The sequence below is a fragment of the Paroedura picta genome, chromosome 13, assembly GCF_049243985.1.
Source record: "Paroedura picta isolate Pp20150507F chromosome 13, Ppicta_v3.0, whole genome shotgun sequence".
In the NCBI taxonomy this organism is placed as follows: domain Eukaryota; kingdom Metazoa; phylum Chordata; class Lepidosauria; order Squamata; family Gekkonidae; genus Paroedura; species Paroedura picta.
The window spans coordinates 13345917-13366413 of NC_135381.1; the positions used below are offsets into that span (position 1 = coordinate 13345917).

The 20497-nt window shown below is 42.5% G+C and overlaps 1 protein-coding gene across 12 annotated transcripts in view; it reads left to right on the top strand.

The window, feature by feature from the left end:
- CIT (citron rho-interacting serine/threonine kinase) overlaps positions 1–20497 on the top strand; it is a 100362-nt gene that overhangs the window by 31411 nt on the left and 48454 nt on the right. For 10 of the 12 annotated variants that reach the window (XM_077308905.1, XM_077308906.1, XM_077308904.1 and 7 more), the window contains exons 11-22: positions 4404–4506; positions 5339–5482; positions 6338–6457; positions 7584–7763; positions 8364–8417; positions 10363–10416; positions 11537–11677; positions 11949–12074; positions 15603–15698; positions 17943–18059; positions 18689–18798; positions 20112–20286. In XM_077308905.1, the coding sequence (XP_077165020.1) occupies positions 4404–4506; positions 5339–5482; positions 6338–6457; positions 7584–7763; positions 8364–8417; positions 10363–10416; positions 11537–11677; positions 11949–12074; positions 15603–15698; positions 17943–18059; positions 18689–18798; positions 20112–20286 (1420 nt within the window). Of the gene's footprint in view, positions 1–4403; positions 4507–4601; positions 5220–5338; positions 5483–6337; positions 6458–7583; positions 7764–8363; positions 8418–10362; positions 10417–11536; positions 11678–11948; positions 12075–15602; positions 15699–17942; positions 18060–18688; positions 18799–20111; positions 20287–20497 lie in introns of those variants that run through there. The other 2 variants (XM_077308915.1, XM_077308916.1) reach the window with 2 other exon arrangements.

The following is a 20497-nucleotide window of genomic DNA, read 5'->3' on the forward strand; positions in this document are numbered from 1 at the left end:
TGTTTAAAAACAAACTGAAAACACTCTTTTTCAGGGCAAGAGGAAGTAAAGGTAGTGGTTGGACAATGAGAGTCTGGGCTGGAAGTGGGTGTAAGTAAGTGGGATAAAGAAAATTGACAAAAATTATACATAAAAGAAAAAGCTGACACAAAAATGGCATCCAGAATGAGAGCATGGTAATAGTGGCTTCAAAAGAACTGAGGAAAAGAATACTGGAATAGCATTGTGAAAACTAAAGGCAAACAGATTTGTGTGAAAATTGGGGGTACGCCAAAGTAGTATGGGGCCAGAACTAAAAGAGAGAAAGAAAAAGGTGGCAAAGCCTTCAGAAGGACCTCCAGCAGTGGCAGAGAAGAGCAGGAGCATAGACAGGTGGAGAAGAACTATTAGAAGGTATGCTTTTAGCATGCCCAACTTTGAAATTTAAACCAGATATTTAAAGGGGGCATGTGACTGATGAGTGTGGGCATAGGAGTAGAGGTTAAAAAGGAGATATGAAAACTGTACGAACGTGGAAGAAGCTGCTATTAGAGAATGTGTTGGTTCACAAGAAAAAAATTGAGGGTTGAATAGAGAAAAGTGGAAAGAAGTGGAAGTCTTATTATGTGGGAGAGTCCATCAGATATCAATTGTGGGCTTGATAAAAGCACTATGTGCATCATTGGGGCAGAAGTCAGGGGTTTTAGCTGTCCTCAGTCAAAGGTGTAAAGTAAAAAAAATAGTTTTTAAAAATTTAACTGGTACATCCTTGGCCACTGCTTTCTGTTAAGTCTATTCCATATCTAATTAGTAGAGGAACAATCAAATTCTTTTCACAATATAAACATTCTTCAGATTATACTTTATACACTGGATCTAAGAGCCAGCCCAAAAATTTAGGAACCAGAATATCTTTTCAGCCCTCAGGGCTTCATCTTTTCACGACCATGTTTTCTAACTTGATAGCAGAAAATTCATCCCTTTTCTTCCTTTCATCATTTCATGTACTTTTACTAATGCTTTGGGCAAAGTGTTATGTATAGATAAATACAGGGATAACTATTGTCATCACCATAACAGAAAGCTAAGCTTTAAGTTAGATCTAAAGCATCAATTTATTAAGAACTGCTAAACACACACACACAAATAAGTAGGACCCAGAGGTTATTGCAAGTATACCCAAGGGGTTGTTGGAGTCTCAGGCCGATTATGCAAGGGTGTTAAAAGCTGGGCAGGCACTTGCACGGCAGCAGGGCAAATTCTCACTGATGCACGATGTCACTGCTGGTCTGGCCCGATTTAGGGCCTCTGATGCTTTGTGCTACGGGAGCACTGATTTTTCCACATTCCCTTTTTAATGCGGGTGCTATTGGTAGCCAGCCCTGTGCACACAAGAAGAGCTGGGTGTCATCGTGGAGTTGAATGGGGCGTCTTTTCCACTCCCATGATGGTGGGCAATAGCATTGTGACACAATCCCACCTTTGAGGAGGTGAAAAAAATAACCCACCCACCCTGCTGCTGCTGAGGTGAGGGGTGGCGGAACCATCCTGCTCCTTTCCCAGCGGCAGCGAACCCTCTAAGCGGCCAGTCCAGGGCGGTTCACTTGGCCCCAGAGTGACACGAAGCAGCTCCTGATTGGCCCCTCTGAGTTTTTATCACAGACCCAGCCCGCCCCTTTCTCCTCCCAGTTTGCCATTACTGTTTTATTTATACCACTCCGCAGGAGTGGTTTAAAGATATTGAGTTATCTGTATTACTCCTGTTTTTTTTAATAAACTGCCCTGAGCCTTTGAGGAGGGTAGTACATAAATATAATAAATAAAATAAAAAAGTTTCAGAAAGGATGTATCTGTCCCCTTATTTCAGTTATTGCTTCTGTGTTTTCCTATCCTTTTATATGTAAGAAAAAATTATATAAGTAAAACTTATGTAAAGCTTAGAACAGGGGCATCACGTTGCATAAGTCTCCTGTATATTAGCACATGTTGCAAGTAAGGCATTTTTGCTTCTTTCTGAGCCTTGCTAATAGCTCCTGTTGTATTTCAGGGTAGTGTTGCCAGGTCTGGACTAGGGAATACGTAGAAATTTGGGAGAGGTGGAGCCTTGAGAGGGTTGGGTTTGGGAATGGGAAGGTCCGCGGACAGATACGTGAGTTTCTAAAGCAGCCATTTTCTCCCAGTGATCCCATCTCGATGACCTGGAGACCAATTGTAATTCTGTAAGATCTCCAGCTACCACTTGGGGACTGGCAACCCTTCTTCAGGGTTAATAGAATGGGAGGGACTTACTGTGTGTTGGACTTGCTCAGAACCTAGCAGGACATCTCACTAGTTTCCAAAGCATGTACAAGAGTGAGACGAACCCTTTCTTTGGGGGGCTTATTATAGGTTTTAAAAAAATACAGTTGCTAGTAGTGAGCTGGTAAGCATATTTAGTATACCCCTGCATTTGGGTTAATTCCTTGCTCTTTTTTGTATATCTGCAATCCTTTCAAGTAGCAAATGCTTGCTATTAAAACTGCCACAAGGCATTTATCTACCTAGCAAGCCCTTCCCTTCTTGGGTCCAACCAGTGGCTCCCTAATTGCTTAGCTAATTAGTTTTCTGCTGCTGTGTCTTCATTGTTGTTCTTTTTAAAAATTATGGTGGAAAGGTTGTAGGGGAAAGATTGAAGCAAAGGCATATCTTTGCCAAATTTTAATGGGTCCTACAATTTTAATAGTTCAACTCTGAAAAGACTAGCAGTGGGCTATATTCCAAGATGTACAGAGGACAAAGACACAACCCTTGGCGGTAAACTAGGCCACAGGTTTATTGTGATGCAAATAAGTTTTGGCAAACCCAGGGCGGACCCTGCCTTTCCTGTGGCCAGCTGACTGCAATGGAGCCTCCACACCAGCAGGCTATCTGCGGGGACTGAGTGACATGCAGGACAAGCCCCCCCTCCCACCAGGCCTGCTGAGAAATGGAAGGGTGGTGTGTGGTAGGGGTCCTGCAGGTGTCAGCCTCTATTAGGCCTCCCTCAATTACCTGCAATGCAGCCGCCTCCCCAGCTAGGAAGATGCCACAGCTCAACATGCACCCAGCCTCCTAAGGAAGCCCCCAAAGCTGGCAGAGCCGGGCACAGGCTCGCACAGGCTCTACCCCCACAGCATCACTGACAGCTGTGACAAATAATATACAAAAATCAGAACTGACAGTAAAAATCACGTTACCATTTGAAAGCCGAGAATTGGGGTGGGAAGGTGGGCAGCAGCTGAGGCCCAGTGCAGGGAGCAGTGAGGCCATGCTTCCACACGTCCCCCTTTACATTGGGCCCTCCCACTCAGCCCACCATGCCGGTTCCTTGGTTCCTTTGCGCATGGGCTGAGAATCACCACGGCGACAAGGTCCAGGAAGCCTGCCGGGCCCTTTCAGAGGCTCCTGTGACCCCCTTCCTCTTTCAGCCCAGATGTCCACACCACTACAATTGGGGGGTTGCAGAGGTAAGGGCAGCAGCCACGTTTACAGGTGCCAGTCTTGTCAGAGAGCTAAATAGGCAGCCACAGCTATCAGGCTAACCAGCTGCCTGGAATTTGTTTCCAGATATTTATTCTTTTTATTTATATCAGATTTTGTAGCAGAAGGGTAACGTCTGGAAAACATTTTAGTATTGCAAAATTATTTTTGAACTCAAATGTTAATGTTTGCTGCTTTGCTGTTGGGGTCGTGTAATGGTGTAAATAAAGAAACTTGAAGGATATCTCTGTATTATAGATGTTGTCTCTACTGCAAATTGTATCAGATTCTTTCCCAAGCTACATAGTGGGCTCGTGGAGAATTTTCCTTTCCTAAGTGCAGTCATAGCACTTTATTCTCCTAGTGCTTTATTAAACGGTGCAAGTTGGTAGAAAGATCCTAAAGTTGGTCTTATGTGATCTCTGAGAGTGTACTTGATATTTAGGAATTCCACCTGCTGCTCTACTAATCGATAGTTTTCAAATATCTTTCTCACCTCTTCCTTTGTCTGGCTTCCTAGTCATTGTAAGGGATTGTTGCCCAGAAGACTGAAGTGCTGGGTTCTTTGATGGACATTGTACAGAGTATGAAAACTTTTCTTTTAAAGGGATCTATAAATGATGCTTAGCAATGACTTGACTTTTTTGATTGGCTTGACTTTTTTGATGGTGTTATACCTGTCTTTACCAGGATGCATAACTTGTTGTGGCTTGTGTTCTAAAGCAGGTGTAGTCAACCTGTGGTCCTCCAGATGTTCATGGATTATAATTCCCATGAGCCCCTGCCAACATTTTCAGGCAGGGGCTCATGGAAATTGTAGTCCATGAACATCTGGAGGACCACAGGTTGACTACCCCTGTTCTAAAGGATGGCTTAACTGAACTTCCAAGCCTGTATTAATCCATCCTTGTGTGTTTTTTTCTCAGGCCCACTTTGAATTTGGATTCTCCAGTCAAGGTTAACTCCATGGAAAAGAAACTCCTTCTTAAGAGCAAAGAGTTGCAAGACACCCAGGATAAGTACCACAAGGTATTTATTTACATGGTCGGCCTCCTTCCTTGCTCCGGGGATCGACAACCGGTGTATGCCAAAGGACCGGCCAGAAGTTGCTGTTGAGTTCACAGCTTCAGCAAAGCGGTTTCCTCGTCAGTTAAATGGAGAGGAGTTTAGGCCATGCCTTACTCTACTTCAGTTAATGTTAACAAAAGGAAACTCTGGATTCCGTCTAGATCTTTTCTTGGCCTGGCATCAACAGTGGCGGCTTCCAGCAGGTGGCATTTCTTCATCATCAGCTGCTCTCGTTCTATTTTGAGTGCTGCAAAGTCTCTCTTTTCCTAGTTCTTCAGTTTCTGCTTTATGTAACTGTTTCCACTTCATTGATTACAGTGAACACACTCTAACTGTTGCTCAAAGAGAACTCACAGGAATACATTTAAAACTCTCTGATTTTTTTGAGGGACTTAGTGTGCAGTTCTTTCTCTTTCTGTTCTGGACTTGACCTCTGCTTCATCAGAAGGACATGGGGGAAAGCCCTCCTGTGGTCCAAGATGGATTTGGGATAAAGCTAAAGTGACACATCTCTGGAAAAAAAAATCAGGTGAAAAGAAATGATTGTGGCTACTTTCCTAACTGGGGTTCGAAGAATGACTGATTGTGAACAAACGGCTTGAATGAATGGGGTGACTTAGACTTACTGCCTTTCCTTGCGAAGGAACTGTGAATTCCCAGGAGCAGAAACAATGGTATTTGAATTTTAAAGCTTGGTCTCTCTTAGAGACCTTTTTCCTACCAAGTCACACATTGAAATTATTGGCTGATAGAACCTTGGAAAACACTTTACACTTTTCAATGTTTGTTGCAGATGGAGCAGGAAATGACGCGCTTGCACCGCAGAGTGTCGGAGGTGGAGGCTGTACTTAGCCAAAAGGAGGTGGAACTGAAAGCCTCCGAGACCCAGCGCTCCCTCCTTGAACAGGACCTGGCTACCTACATCACAGAATGCAGTGTGAGCCTCTACCTGTTCTCCTGCAGTTACTCACTGCCGTTGGTCTAATACCTTTGCGTTCTGTGGTTTTGTTAGTGAGGCATATGGCGGAGAGAACGAAAGAAGGACGGCTGTCTAATTAAATAGGGTGGTTAATTTGCAAAGCTCAGTAAGTCTGTTACATGGTTTTAATTCATTAATTAGCGGTAGAGGTGACAGCCTGACAGAGCAGGCAAAGGAAATGCAGCTTGAGTCTTGCAGGCAGAAGACAGTGGATATTGCACTCGAAGTAGTAACATTTGGGGATTTCTTCCTGGCTGAATCCAAAGCAAGGTAGCAATTACTTACAAGCAATACTTTGGCTGTGGCAGTGATAAGTGTGTGTGTAATTTATATGGACCATGTTGCTAGTAATGCATTAACACCTGTGGACATTAACTGTTAATGTACTGCATTAACACCTGCATTAACTCACAGTTTCATACCTTCAGTTTACATAGCTCAATGCTGTCTTCTCGGGGCTGGCTATAGTCTTTCCAGTGTTTTGAGCAGAAGTCTTTGCCTGGTACAGCTGGAGGTGACCAGTAATAAATTATGGATCTTGTACATGTAGAACATATGTTCAGCTGCTGAGCTATGGTCAATCTCCAATGAGCACGGGGGAGATAGTACTTTTGTAGGTGTTCTCTTTCAGGTAGCTTTTAAAACTGCACTCTGTGGTGAGAGCTGGCTGCTGCTGCTGTGAATGAGACTGCAGAAGTCTGCGAGCTTCTAAGGGATTGCAAGTTTGCTGTTTGTTTCATCCCTAGCTGAAAGTATTTTCCTTGGTACAGCTTTATGCAAAGTGGTCTATGTATTAAACATTGCACTTTTCAGAGTTTAAAGCGAAGTCTGGAGCAGGCTCGGATGGAAGTATCTCAAGAGGATGACAAGGCACTGCAGCTTCTTCATGATATCCGAGAGCAGAGCAGGAAGCTGCAAGAAATCAAAGAGCAGGTATGTGTGACTATTGCTGAGGAGCAGAACGGCTGGTGATTAGGAGCCCAAAATATATCCAGGGGAAAAAAACATTATTGGTATTTTTCATGTATATTTCAGCATCCCAAATGTATCCGAGTTTTCTCCGGAAAACCAGACAAAAATTCCTGAAAAAATCCCAGATATATTCAGGGATTACCAGTACATCTGAAAACAGAGGAGAGCCTTTTAGCTGTTTGTCAGGCTTCTGTTGGTCCCTTTAAAGTTTAGAGGAACTGCAGCAGCCAGCTTGAGGATCAGGATCAGCTGTGCCAGGATGGAGCAGTCTGATCCTGCCAGCTTGGCTTGGAGCTGGCTTCTTGGGCAGCCTAGTTTAAACCAGGCTGCAGGAGAAGCCATCCCAGCCAGGATCTACGTGCCTCGGGGAGCAATCTCAAGGCACAAAGATACTGAGTCTTGCTCTTTCTGCAGCACTGTTGAAACCAGGCTGCAGGAGAAGCTGTCCCAGCCAGGATCTGTGTGCCTTGGGGAGCGATCTCCAGGCACCCAGATGCTGAGTCTGGCTCTTTCCACAACGCAGTTTAAACTGGGCTGCAGGAGAGCCATCCCAAAATCTTCCCATGGCATTCAGATCCTGGACCTGGCTTCTCCTATGGTGCTATTTAAACCAGATTGCAGGAGAAGTCAAGCTAGCCCTAGGGTTGGCTGGTTTAAAAAAAGAATCCAGTATTTTCTTCTTGGACCTGAAAAATCCAGGTTTTCCAGAAAATCCTAGATCCAAATACTATTATCAGTATTGGGATGTTTTAATATAAATACAGAATTTTTTTCCAAGTCCAATAGACCTGAACCGAAACATGTCAAAAAAAAATTACACACCCCTGCTGGTGATAGATGGTCCTTGCTTGCAGTTGGCAGTCTTCACGTTCCTAGGAATAAATCCAGGATATTCACTCAGTGTAAAAGGTCTTAGTGTTTTCTGTATGGTTTTTTAAAGCAAAAGATTTTAATAGTAATCTCTGTGTTGAAAAAACTAACAGAAGGCTTTCTGCATACAGAAAAATGTACGCAGTTTCCCTTATGAAGCTGGTGGCTTTTTCCTTTTGTACTTTCCGAACCACATAACTACCCTTTATTTCTACAGGAATATCAAGCCCAGGTAGAAGAGATGAGGTTGATGATGAATCAGTTAGAAGAGGATCTTATTTCAGCTCGTAGACGGAGTGATCTTTATGAATCTGAGTTGAGAGAGTCTCGATTGGCTGCTGAAGATTTCAAACGTAAAGCAACGGAATGTCACAACAGGCTCCAGAAAGTAGTTAAGGTCAGAGGTCTAGAATTCTGCTTTGAAATTCATTTTGGCAACTCCACCGATTTTGCAACCAATATATTGCAAATAATGGCTTGAATGTTTTTTTTACTTCCCCTTCCCCAGTAATTAATGACATAATGAATCAGAATAAGATAGAAAATATATTTGTGTGGTAGAATTTCTTAGTGTCAGCTGAATAAATTTGGCAAAGCCATTTGATGCTATTCTGGAATTCCCTTTTGTGGCCAAGCAGATTTCTTGGCCTGCTTATTTCTTTCTCCTACGAGTTAATTAGAACATATGCCTTTATGCCAGATGTTCATGTGTTTTACAGAGGAAACAAATTCATCCTAACCACTCCTAACCAGTCTTTGTTAATAAGTTTAACTTAAATATGGATATACTGACAAGCTTTATAGATGGTTAGCAAGGAACTCGTTAATTTGTTTTGAATGCTAATTTAAAAAGCACTTTGTGGCCCATTGAAAATAATTATTTTAATGCTTATTTGGAAAATAAATTGGGACATCTTTTAAACTGGGAGACTATTTATACTTCCCTGCCTGAGTCCTATTACTGAATAGTATGTTTTGTTCAATCCTTATATTAAAGGTCAAAGATCAAGGCAAAACTGAAGTAGGAGAGCTGTATTCCAAACTGGAAAAGGTACTGTTTTCTTTATGTCATTCTCTTTTTGCAGAAAACCGCAAAATGACCAGTTTGTTTACCTGCTAATTTTGACTTTAAAGCAGAGGCAATCCATGTTATTGCAACTTCCAAATTTAAGGTATTGTGAGAAAATCTAGGCATTCATTCACTGGAATAGTAAAAAAACACTTCTGGCTTCTGTTGACTGAGCTGATTCAGTGTCATGAAATAATCACAAACTTTGTATTACTTAAGTACAAGTGCCAGTCTTAGAATGTTCATGGCATTTCAGACATTGTGAGCGAAAGTGCTACATATTCACAAGTTGTCAGGAAAATCCTCAAATCCTCTAACAGGTTTGGCAATAAGAGAAGCTATGTAGACTAATTAGTCGCATTGAGGATTTAAAAGGTCAGAGAAATGGGGACCTGAGAGAAGGGCTTGGGTAGAGAGTGGAGGGCAGAGGGACAAGAAGACGAAGTAGAGCCAGAAATGGAATTGCTGCAACTATTTGGTGTGAATTCGACTAATCTGAGCTAGGAAAATAACCTCCCAAAAAACTTCATTGGTATTTTTAGGACATTAATTTTGCTGGATTATATAATTTTGCCCGTTTTTTCCAGCTACTGAAATGGCTGAGCCCCAAAATCCTGAAAATATTTGGGATTTTTTGGGACTGCTGGATAGCCCAAGAACCATCAACTTGCAGAGGGCATTTAAAGGGACTGAGATCCCTTGAGATTCCTTTGGACTCAGAGTTCACTCCAGGCTGCGACTTCACAGATGCAAATGTGGTGCCTTTGCCCCTCAAAAAACAGCCCCACTCCCCCCCAAGCATCAGATTGACTATAATGGCTCCTCTAAGCTATAATGGAACTGACATCATTCAGTATTTCCAAATATTTACTGAATCTGAATACCATACTGGTATTGAGAGTTTGGAATATTGGGAAATAGCCATATTTTTCAGGTTCAGTATGCCTGAGCTTGAAAAATACCGTTTTGTGTGGTAAAGTTGCATTCCCCTAGTAGCTATTTCCAAGTATGCAGAGTTGGTGATGAGAAAAGCTGTATCAGTATCTAGTCATGCAGTTTTTAAAGGTGCCAGGAGCCCTAACCATATAAGGACAAGAACCTTTTGCTAGGAGCAAGTTAACAACAGGACAGCAAGAAACTAAAATAAATTGGTGTTTGCCTGTGATTTTGGACTGTCACTCTGTCTATGGGCCTTACATTGAACAAGCAGCAAAGTGCAGTTTTGACAGGAAGAGTTCTCTGCCTGTTTTGGCTTTTGTGGCATGAGTTCTGCCTGTCCTCCTCGCTACTGCAATTCAACATGTCATAGTATAGATCAAATTAATTATCTGCTTTTTGTCCCATTCACGGCAGTCCACAAAATGTTGCAGCTGACTCCATATAAAACCATATTAACAATAAGAATGACAGCATGAAAAACTCCCAACCCATTAAAATGCCAGGCTGACAAAAGCAGTGAGAACCTCCTTTCTGCCAGAATAGTCCACAGCTGGTCTATGAAATCGTTCTCCAACTATCAATGCTCCTTGTGCCTCCAGAAGAAATGTGAAGGCCCAACTACTCCTCTGAACTGTGAATCTGACTAGGGAAGGGGAAATTCCATCATCTCTTGGATATCTCATTCATTGTCCCTGGGATTCTCCCTCCCCCTGCACCCCAATGCAGTAACACTGTAGAGCTGACTCACATAAAGGACAGTATTCACTCATGCACAGAGAAAATAAAACTGTTTTACGAATCTGAGTTGAGAGAGTCTGGTTAGGAAACATTGATCTACTCTAGAAGAGAGTGTGAGAGAATGGAGGGCTGCTTAATCATTAGGCTGACATGGACCTGAAGGAGGAAACCTTCACTGGGAAGAAGCATCCAATTAAATCTGCCTCATCATTCCCATTTTTTTGCTTTCTTCTGTTAATTCCTGTTGTAGAGCAATGCAGAGCAACAGGTCAAAATCCAGGAGCTACAGGAGAAGCTGACAAAGGTAAAGTTTGGTCATGAATGGTTATGAAAATCTGTTGTTTTGGTTTGGGGTTAAAAGTTAAGAGATGTATAAATTGCATATATACATCTCCTTCATAGACTTTCTTTCAAGTCGTAATGCAGAGGAGGGGAGGAACAGTGTTTCATGTTCCAAAACAGAATTAGTCATAGTACTGTGGATAGGAAAGAGAGAATGGTGGGGGGGCTGGAATCTGAAATCGTGATGATCTCAGTGTTATCTCCTCTTCACAACATGTCATCCATGTTTATTTTTAAAAATGAAGCTGAGCCAGAATTGGAATATTCAATAGAAATTTAATTTTAAACGGCAGATCAGGCATACTGCACAGGTGTGGGCTTTTCAGCATTGAGGGCTGTGCATTGCAAAAATACATCGAATGCTGAGGCAGCAGCAGATTGTGGCAGCTTAATTTGGATGTAGTTTTCATGAATGGGGTGGGTGCCAAATTATAACTTGCGAATAATGGCGTATGTTTATTCTAGAACTGGGTATTGTGAAACCTCTTAGTTCCAGCTCCTAAACATGAATAACCTAGGTCTGGGCTTAGCAATAATGACTAAATTTGGACTTAATAAAACTTGCACTTCGTAAAACTTCCAGGGTGCCATTATGATGGTAATAGATTCAGGTGGATGGCCATGTTGATCTGAAGCAGCAGAATAAAGTTTGAGTCCAGTTGCAGCACCTTTATAGTAACAGATTATTGTTTTTAATGGCTAGACTTTCCATGTAAATATGGAAGCTGAGATTTAGAAAAGACCGCACTACCCAATTTCTTCTTCTTTGGAAACAGGGGGTGGGTGCATCTTGGTAACTGGAAAGTAAAGCTGCAGCTTAGATTTTAATTGCCCTGGAATACTTTGGGTTTGGTCTTTCCCAGGATCAAGAGAGCTTACAAATGCATAATACAGTGTTTAAAAAAAATCAGTAAATTCAACAATAAAAACATTATATTATACAATAAATAAAGCAGTCAGCTAGCCAAACAAACAAGATGTGTACTTTGTTTTGTACCTTCTACAACAAATAGAAGTGAGACTATGAATTGCTGTTGCTGCTTCCTGCCATACACCGATAAAATGACTGTTCTTTATTTAAGGCTATGAAAGCCAGCTCGGAGGCCACTGAGCTCCTTCAGAATATACGCCAAGCAAAAGAGAGAGCAGAGAAGGAGCTGGAGAAACTGCAGAATCGTGAAGACTCTAATGAAAGCATGAAAAAGAAATTGCTTGAAGCAGAGGTTAGCGAAATGTTAACTTTCGGAACATTTGAATAATCTCACTTTTGTTAAATGAAAAAATAGTTTTAAAAGAACACCCTGTTGATTGCTTTTGATGTTTGACTACACAAGGTTTGCTTTAGAGGCCTGTATTCAAAAACTTTGTTTATCAGACTTCAGCAGAGTTGTGCGTTCCGGGAAGGTATTTTTGAAGTGTCTGAACCGCGACCAATATTTATGTGAATGTTCTGACCTGGCTAACCTCAATTATACTTTCCTGGTTGTTGGGCAGGAAAGGCGCCATTCTCTGGAGAACCAAGTGAAGCGTTTAGAGACCGTGGAACGTAGAGAGAACCGACTAAAGGAAGACATCCAGACTAAATCGCAACAGATCCAGCAGATGGCAGATAAAATTCTGGTGGGTAGTGATCTAAAAAATAAATAAATTGTAGGTTCCAAGATTGGAGTGCGGTGGTGGGAGGAAGCATTGACTCCATAAGTCATGGTGGGAAGTGTTAAATACAAAAAAATTACTTCAGATGCTCAATGTTTACAACTGGAAAGAGGTGAAAACTGCCAGAAGAACATCATGCAGGTAACTGCATACTTGGATTTTGGAGTTTGGTCATCCAGTTTTTTTAGGCCTTTGTACTGATGTAGATGACTCAGTTGCTGGAAGTGTCCAGCCTCCCTTCCTTCTCAGTAGTGGTTGAAAGCAAATCACATATGCATGAAAGCCTGTAATATTCGGGCTTTGGACGTTCTTGTATGAGTAACTCACAGCTGGTGCTGCCAAAGAAGCTTCAGAGGCCATCCTCCCTTCTTGTTCCTTCTGGCTGACACATAATCGGAGATCTGTGTTTTTATTATATAAATCCCAGATGATTTTTGCCACTTTCAATTTAGTCAAGTCTCACCAAAGTGTCCAACCTGTATCTTAGAGTCAAATGAGTACCCGTGTTGGTCTGAAGTAGCACAATAAAACCAGAGTCCAGGAGCACCTTTACGACCAGCAAAGATTTATTCAAGGCGTGAGCTTTCGAGTGCAAGCACCCTTCGTCAGACCTGTGTCTTAGCTATACCACTTCAAACTGCAAGCTGTTCACATGACAGAATAATTCTCCATATAAAAGAAGTTCCTTGTGATTAGACAGGATTCCTTTACAGCCTGGGGTGGCTTTTGTGGGGAACCCTTCCTTGCTACATCATTCAAATGTGTTATTGTGCTACTGCTTGCCATGCTAGAGAGATTAAAATTCCAGTTGCTTCAACAGAAGCTTTTCAGATCAAACAAAGCATGTTTCGTAAATTCCTTCCCCATCATGTGCTTGAGTTTTGTGACAATAAAATCTGCAGAGCCCAGCTTGGGAAGTCTTGGCAACCGTGTCTGTGTTCTGAAGTCTGCTGCATCTTCTGTGTTGAAGAAGGGCACAATTAGTCATCTTAAATCTTCAAAGATATTTGTTAGAGATCTGTTTTTTCCTGTGCATCTTTTCTGCAATATAGATGGAAATACCTTCCTGGCTTTACAGTAATTTATTTAGTAGCCCAGATGAGGAATGAGCGTCTGTTTCTCAAGTTTGGGAGAACAAACATATCTGAAGACACTGGGATATGCAGAGGCACCTCTGTCTGGGCATCACATCTGTTAGGATAGTGATACACAGTGGCTTGCCATCTGTGTGTTTCTGAGTTTTGCTGCCCTGTGTGCCACATGCCCCATGTTTCAGGAATGTGGGTAAGACCCATTGCCTGGTGGGTCTTGTGCTTGGTAGAAGTTCCCATACTGAAACATCTGTTGTCAGATGAATGGAAAAGCTGCAAGCCTCCCTAAAGTATCAGGGATATGCAAGCAAATGTGACTCTCCATGAAGTGCAGAATGACTACCACTTTATTACTATATCTGTTCTACTAAAGTAAATGTTTGTCACCTTCAGCTGCTAAGGTTGACTATGGAGTGGGGCTAGAAAGGAATAGAATGTGCTATGCTATAGAGTAACTGCTCCTTTAAGGGGCTCTCAAGGCAAGTGAGATGCAGAGGTGGTTTGCAGAGTCTTCTTTCTCTGCAGAGTCTTCCTTGGTGGTCTGCCCTCCAAGTACAGATCCTGCTTAGCTTCTCAGATCTGATGGATTGAGCTATACCATGCTGCCTTCCCTCCCATTCTTGTGACAGTAAGTCCTCATACAAATGGCTTAGGCTGAACAGGTGCAGTTTTTAAAATTGCTTTTTTTGCATCAATAAACTGGGGTTGGATACTACTTCCTAACCCATGTGATTCGATAAGATTCTGACAAGATGGGTAGCCAAGATGGGTAGACAACCATGCAGATTCTTATAGTTCTAGATATGTGAGGAAACAGTAACTGTCTATCAATTCTTGATAGAAGTATTCTGCTGAGCCCTGAGCCCTGAGTGGTTTTGGTGGGGTTTCTTTTGGTGTGTGATGCAGGGGAATTGCAGAGACATTAAGGCAACGGGGGCCAAATTGCGGCTCTCCAGCTCACACAATCATAGAGCTGGAAGGGATCTCCAGGGTCATCTAGTCCAACCCCCTGCAGAATGCAGGGAATTCACAATTACCTACCCACCCACAGTGACCCCAATTCCATGCCCAGATGAAGCCCTCCCCCCCCCCGCAAAAAAACACAGAATTCCTGGCCCTGGAGGAAATCCACCTCTCGACCCCAAAGTGATGATCAGCACATACTGGCAGGGACTCATGGGATTTGTAGTTCATAGAGCCATAGTATGGCCACTGATGCATTAAGGTAAGTGTAGACATCCTGGGACATCTGGCTGACATGTGGCTACTGAAACAGTTTGCTAAACTAGCTGGACCATTTACTTGGTCCAGCCTGACTGCTTTTACATTGTCGTGAAGCTTTCCCATTCGTAGGAGAGCCAATACAGTGTACAAGTTAGAGTGTCGGACTAGAATCTGCAAGACCTAGGTTAAAATCCCTGTTCTTCCATGTACACTTACTAGTTGACCTTGGGCCAGTCATTCTTTCTCAACCTAAGCTAACTCATGGTGTGTGTATGTGGGGGGGGGGGCAGGAGCTGTGAGAATAAAATGGAGACGCCCAGGAAAATGTTAGATTGTCCTGTGCTTTCTGAATGGGTTCAAAATGCACCAAGTAGTTATGCTTTTATTGGGGGGGGGGGCAGTGATATCCAGTTACTGAAGAAATCAGCAATTTATTTATCTAAAAGAAAGATGAATCCTTCTTGAGTAATGCTGGAAGAGAGAATCACCAAGTATGCATTGTCTGGGCTTTTAGGGAGTGTAGGTGTATGCTGCAAGTGGCTATGGTAACAGAGGCAGGGGCAGATGAGTAGGAGCTGCTGCAGAATAATCTGTCTAGTGATTTATGTGTGTCTCTGAGTCTGTCATTTCCAAATAGCCTCTCCTTGATGTTATGGAAGGCTCCCTGGTGTACGCGTAGGTGACAGTTGGGTTCTTGGCACTACAGTGGCTGCCCAAACTATTAACAAGTGGTTTCTACAGGAGCCAGCGGTAGCTTCTTTGCGATGGTCCAGGAACGTTGACTTGCAAAAAATGGATGTATGCTTGCTTACTAGGGGAGAGTTTTCAGGCACCCAGACTGATCCAAACCCTCAAATGGACTGTACTATGTTCACAGTAGAATTGCTTCTAAACAATAGCTTGGTGAAGTTTGCTACGTTGCCCTCTGAGAAGGAAGGCTGTGTGACATCATTTACATCTACTTCTTGGTCCTGGCACAGAAAATCGGCTTTCTATGTAATCTCAGATAACATTATGCTTGGGGAACTTTGCATTTTACTGTTTACAACTAATGATCCAGGCAGTATTTGCTGCTAAATGGTAATATGTGTATGTATTTCATAGCTGCTTTTGTCTATTTTTTTGCATTCTCCTCTTCCTTATTCTTAGATATTGTTTACATCTTTTTTGCATCTAGGAGCTAGAGGAGAAGCATCGAGAGGCACAGCTTGCAGCACAGCACCTAGAGTTGCACCTGAAGCAGAAAGAGCAGATGTATGAAGAAAGGATCAAAGTAAAGATGTCTTTTATCTTTAGATGTGAAAGATTCATAGCCCTCTGGATAAATCTTTAGTTTGCTTTTTGATTATCTTGAGTTTTTCTCCACTGCTGAGGTGTCATTTTGGAGATAAATATGATGTAACATTTTTTTAGAGGTTAGAGCGATAAAAAAAAAAAAAGTGCTAAGTTCTGATGCAATTGATAAATCGTGTCTGTTTTTTGGATGAAAGTGAAGGCTCGTTTTTTTCCCATTTGGGATGTGGATTGCAGTGAGGAGAAGAATATGGTTTAGAGCAGCGGTTCTCAACTGCCCTAATTCTGTGGCCCCTACAGGGATGGCGGTGGCGGCTCATGCACACATGCATGCACGCACCACCATAGCTCCTACTTTCCGCAGCGCTCTCCGTGGCCTCCTCGCAGCCTTGGTGATCTCCGAGGCAGCACAGAGTAGGCCAGCGCCATGCTGCTGCCACTCCTGCTCACTTGCGGTACTGGCCTCCTCCATGCAGCTCTGAGGTAGCGCGGAGGAGGCTAGTGCCATGCCACCACCGCGACCCCTGGGAAAGGGCAAAATGATCCCCCAAGGGGTCACAACCCCCACCTTGAGACCCACTGGTGTAGAGTGAGAATAAGGCTTAGAAAGGAAAGCAAAGGAAAAGAAACGGCATGTTTTCTTGAACCAAATCCAATTTCTCAGAGCAGTAGCATGTCCTGTTGAATCAAAGCGTATCCTGTCACTTTTCCATCTAAACTGGGATCCATCTTGAAGATCTGAAATTACATAAAATTGGCATCTTGGAATGTGAAGTTATTCAATGGGCCTATGAGGGGGAAAAGATAAAACCCTGTGTTCTAATCCATGAGTCAGGATTTTTTTAAAGCTCATTAGGAAAAGAAAGTTGTCATGAAGAGAATGAATGAATAGTTGGAGAATAAAGCATAAGGAGCATTGTGACCTATCTCGCAGTAAGGCAGTGAAAGGAAGAGAGATTTGTCAGATAGGGGATATAAATTATCTGTGGGACAAGTTGACACACACTTGACAAGCAGTGAAGTTTAATGAAGAGAAATGGGATCTGGCTTTTACAAGGGAAGAATACTCAGTAGTTAGACTTCAACGTCTGCATTATCCTATTGTAGTCAGACAAGTACTTCCCCTTCAGCTTGTGAATAAATATAATTTTTTTTGTATTATAAAATCACTTGCTGACTTTATGACCCACTTGACTATAATGACAAACCGTGGTTTGCCTCTGTATGAACATGCCTGAGGGATCCTAGAGCTCTTACATGCCCTTCTCCCTTGGCACTTGGCCAGCTCATTAGAGATTGGTAGTAAACCATAGTTGTTGTATCTGAACCACCAAGCTGTGGTTTGGACTTTTCTTATAAACCAGCATTGCAAACTGAGAATGGACTGTGTTTCAGAATCTTTGTTTCCTGGGCAAGCATTCCCTATCGTTGGCCAGTTCAGATGAAACGACAAACCGTGGCTTATCAACACAAAAATGTCTGATTATCTGCCTGCATAGGAGGAAGAAGAATGATGATCCTCCAAGCTTGTTCACCTCTGTTTAGCTGTTGCACCTGAACCTATGCCTATTTTTATTTGTTAGGTTTCTACTCTGCCCCTCTCCAAAAATATCCCGGGACAGCTTACCAATATAGATAAAATCCCTATACAATAAGATTCTTAAAAATTCTAAAACTTACAAATTAGTCTAATATATTGATAAAATCCCCATACAATAAGATTCTTAAAAATTCTAAAAATTACAAATTAGTCTAATATTATATATATCTGAGGGAATGATTGACCCCCCCATCGACTTGTAATATATATTTAACTTGTAACATATATCTGGCAGGCAGCAGCTCTCCAAGGTCTTTTTCAGCCCTGCAGCTTGAGATAGCTTAAGAAATTAGTATCCCACCTTGCCAACAGTTGAGGCTTCTGGTAACCACCCAGTGTCACTTGGCAGTGTGCAACAGAATCGCCTTGGTGGAAGGACCTCAGCTGACTGGCACGGTCATGTAACAACAAGCAGTGCTTTAACTGGTAATGACAAGGATTGAGTTGCTGCATGCAAACCATCTGTTCAAGCCCCCCTTATGGTACCTTCCTCTCATCAGTTTTCCACCATTGGTGTCAATACGTTTGGGTTAGTTTTGCCATAGAACGGTATCCTTTACTGACGTTGCTTCATGATGAATGGAAATAGGTTATGAGGTGAGAAATATTGTTTGTTTTCTTTAGGTGTTGGACAATCAGATGAAAAAAGATTTGGCAGACAAAGAGGCACTAGAGAACGTGCTGAGGAAACATGAAGAGGAAGCCCATGAAAAATGCAAAATTCTTTCAGAGCAGAAAGCAGTATGTGAATTGCCATTTGACATCCAACAAGTTGGGTTCATTTGGGATAGCCAAATGGATCAGAATTATATCCACAGATGTTGATGTTGATAGTACACAGTAATGATTTGCACCAGCTTGGCAAGTCTGTCCTGTTCTGCAAGTTATAGCTCCTTTACATAGTGCAGGTAGACTGTCCTCAGTAAGAAACACCCTGCTGGATCAGACTAAAAGCCCATTTGGGATGCTTCTTTTTTAGTAGTTCCCCAATCCCCGTCCCACTGGGTTCTTGTTGCCAGCCATATTGCCTCTGACTTTAAAGTTCTCTTTGTGTCACAGAAAAGCTGAGTTTTGTCTGCCATTTGTTAAAGAGGTTTATTGAAGGAGGGTGGGTTAGCTTCTAGGTCTTCCACATCATTGTTTCCTAGCTGGAAATGTGCCCAGCCCACCACAGGACCTGTCCCTCCTCCTCATCTGTGCATTTCAGAGAAGATCGAAAGCATTAGTCGAGCTGTCTTTCAATGAAACTTGTCTGTCACCGTTCGCCTCATTATAGATCCTCTGATAAGCTTCCAAAGAGGCTCAGGAGTCCCCGAAACATTTTGGATGCTACCGTTGTACAGTATTAATAAAAGATGTCTTTCTTTCAGATGATCAATGCTATGGATTCAAAGATTAGGTCTCTGGAGCAGAGAATAGTGGAGTTGTCTGAAGCAAATAAGCTTGCCGCCAATAGCAGCCTATTTACACAGAGGAACATGTGAGTACAGCTCTTAACCTGTTGTTTGGTTTACCGTGCTTGGGAGAAGCGTTGATTTTCTGATACTGATATAGTAAAGGAAGTCCTTTTAATAAAGACATACTTGGCACGAGCTTGTTGTCTTATGTGTGACCGGCTACTTCCCTAATACAAATTGCAAGCTCGCGTTGTTCCTTTGCCCTCGGATGCTTTCTCAAGTTGGTAGAGTGTCACCTTCTTCTGTGCCACTGTCATCCGGCAACTTTCGTTTGCAGGTGTGTTTGTGGGTTTTTTTGGGAAGGGGAGTGCTGAAGTTTTAGGTTCCCATGGCCCTATTTGAAGGGGGAAATGAGGATTGGAACAAGTTCCTGTATATGCATAATTCTAGACTGAGTTGGGAGAGAATAGATATTCTGAATACAATGGGATATGATCCAAGGACTTCTGGTTATATGGGATGGGAAAGGAAGACAAGCTGGTATAACTTGTTTTGAACCATAGGCTGCCCAAGGAAGTGGTGAGCTTGCCTTCACTGTTGTTTAAGCGGCATCTGGACAGATACTTATCCTGGACGCTTTGGGCTGATCCTGCGTTGAGCAGGGGGTTTGACTAGATGGCCTGTATTTGACCCCCTTCCAACTCTGTGATTCTCTGATTCATACAGTGTGTTTGGTTTTCAGAAGTGTTAATGGGTCCAGTGCTACTGCAATTCTACTGGTCTCTTAAGTGTGAGAATAAGCTGTAACTCCCTACAAATTCTCCTTGCTAGTTGGTACTATGGTTAATGCTCATATGGCCACTTGCCTTAATGCTGGTTAATTCAAATCGGAGTTCCTTCTCAACCAGGTAACCAGCAAGTACTGGTTAAGGTGGCTGCCAATGTAAATTTCAGTCACACCAGAGTGGAAAAGGCGCTGTGCTACTGATGCTCCTTAATCTGCTTTATGTTTACAGGATCAAGGCAATTAGGGGTATTTTCTGCAGGAAGCCGTGTAGACATTAATGTTCTGACTTCAGGGGCCTCGGGTTGCTGGAGATTAGCGACTTCATCTGTTAGAGAGATTAAACAAGGCAAATTCTGTTCCTCTCAAACTGAGTGAGAGAGCAACATTTTTAAATTGTCAATTAGCTCCTTATGGTAAAGCCTGCTTGTAAAATTGACTAATTTTCATTAATCACAAAATTATTTTGTGATGATTTGGGGGAAAGCTGTCCAATAAGCATGTACAGAACAACAGTTCCTGGCTTGAGGGTGACCCCCTTTTGCGTTCCATCCCAGTGAAAATACTGGGCTTTTGGCTAGGACTGGAATACATCTTTCTCCTCCCTCTCAGGAAAGCCCAAGAAGAAATGATCTCTGAGCTCAGACAACAGAAGTTTTATTTAGAAACTCAAGCTGGAAAGTTAGAGGCCCAGAACAGTAAACTGGAAGAACAGTTGGAAAAAATCAGCCTCCAGGATCACACTGACAAGACACGCTTATTGGAACTGGAAACTAGGTTGCGAGAGGTATGGCTTGCTTTAATACTTGCCACTGTTACTGTTTCTGCAGCTACTGCTAAAGGTATTTAACACAGAGGTAGTCAGACTGCGGCCCTCCAGATGTCCGTGGACTACAATTCCCATGAGCCCCTGCCAGCATTTCAGTCAGTATGTTTATTTGGTTAATTGACCCATATAAATAATACATCTAAACCTGCCAGCATTTGCTGGCAAGGGC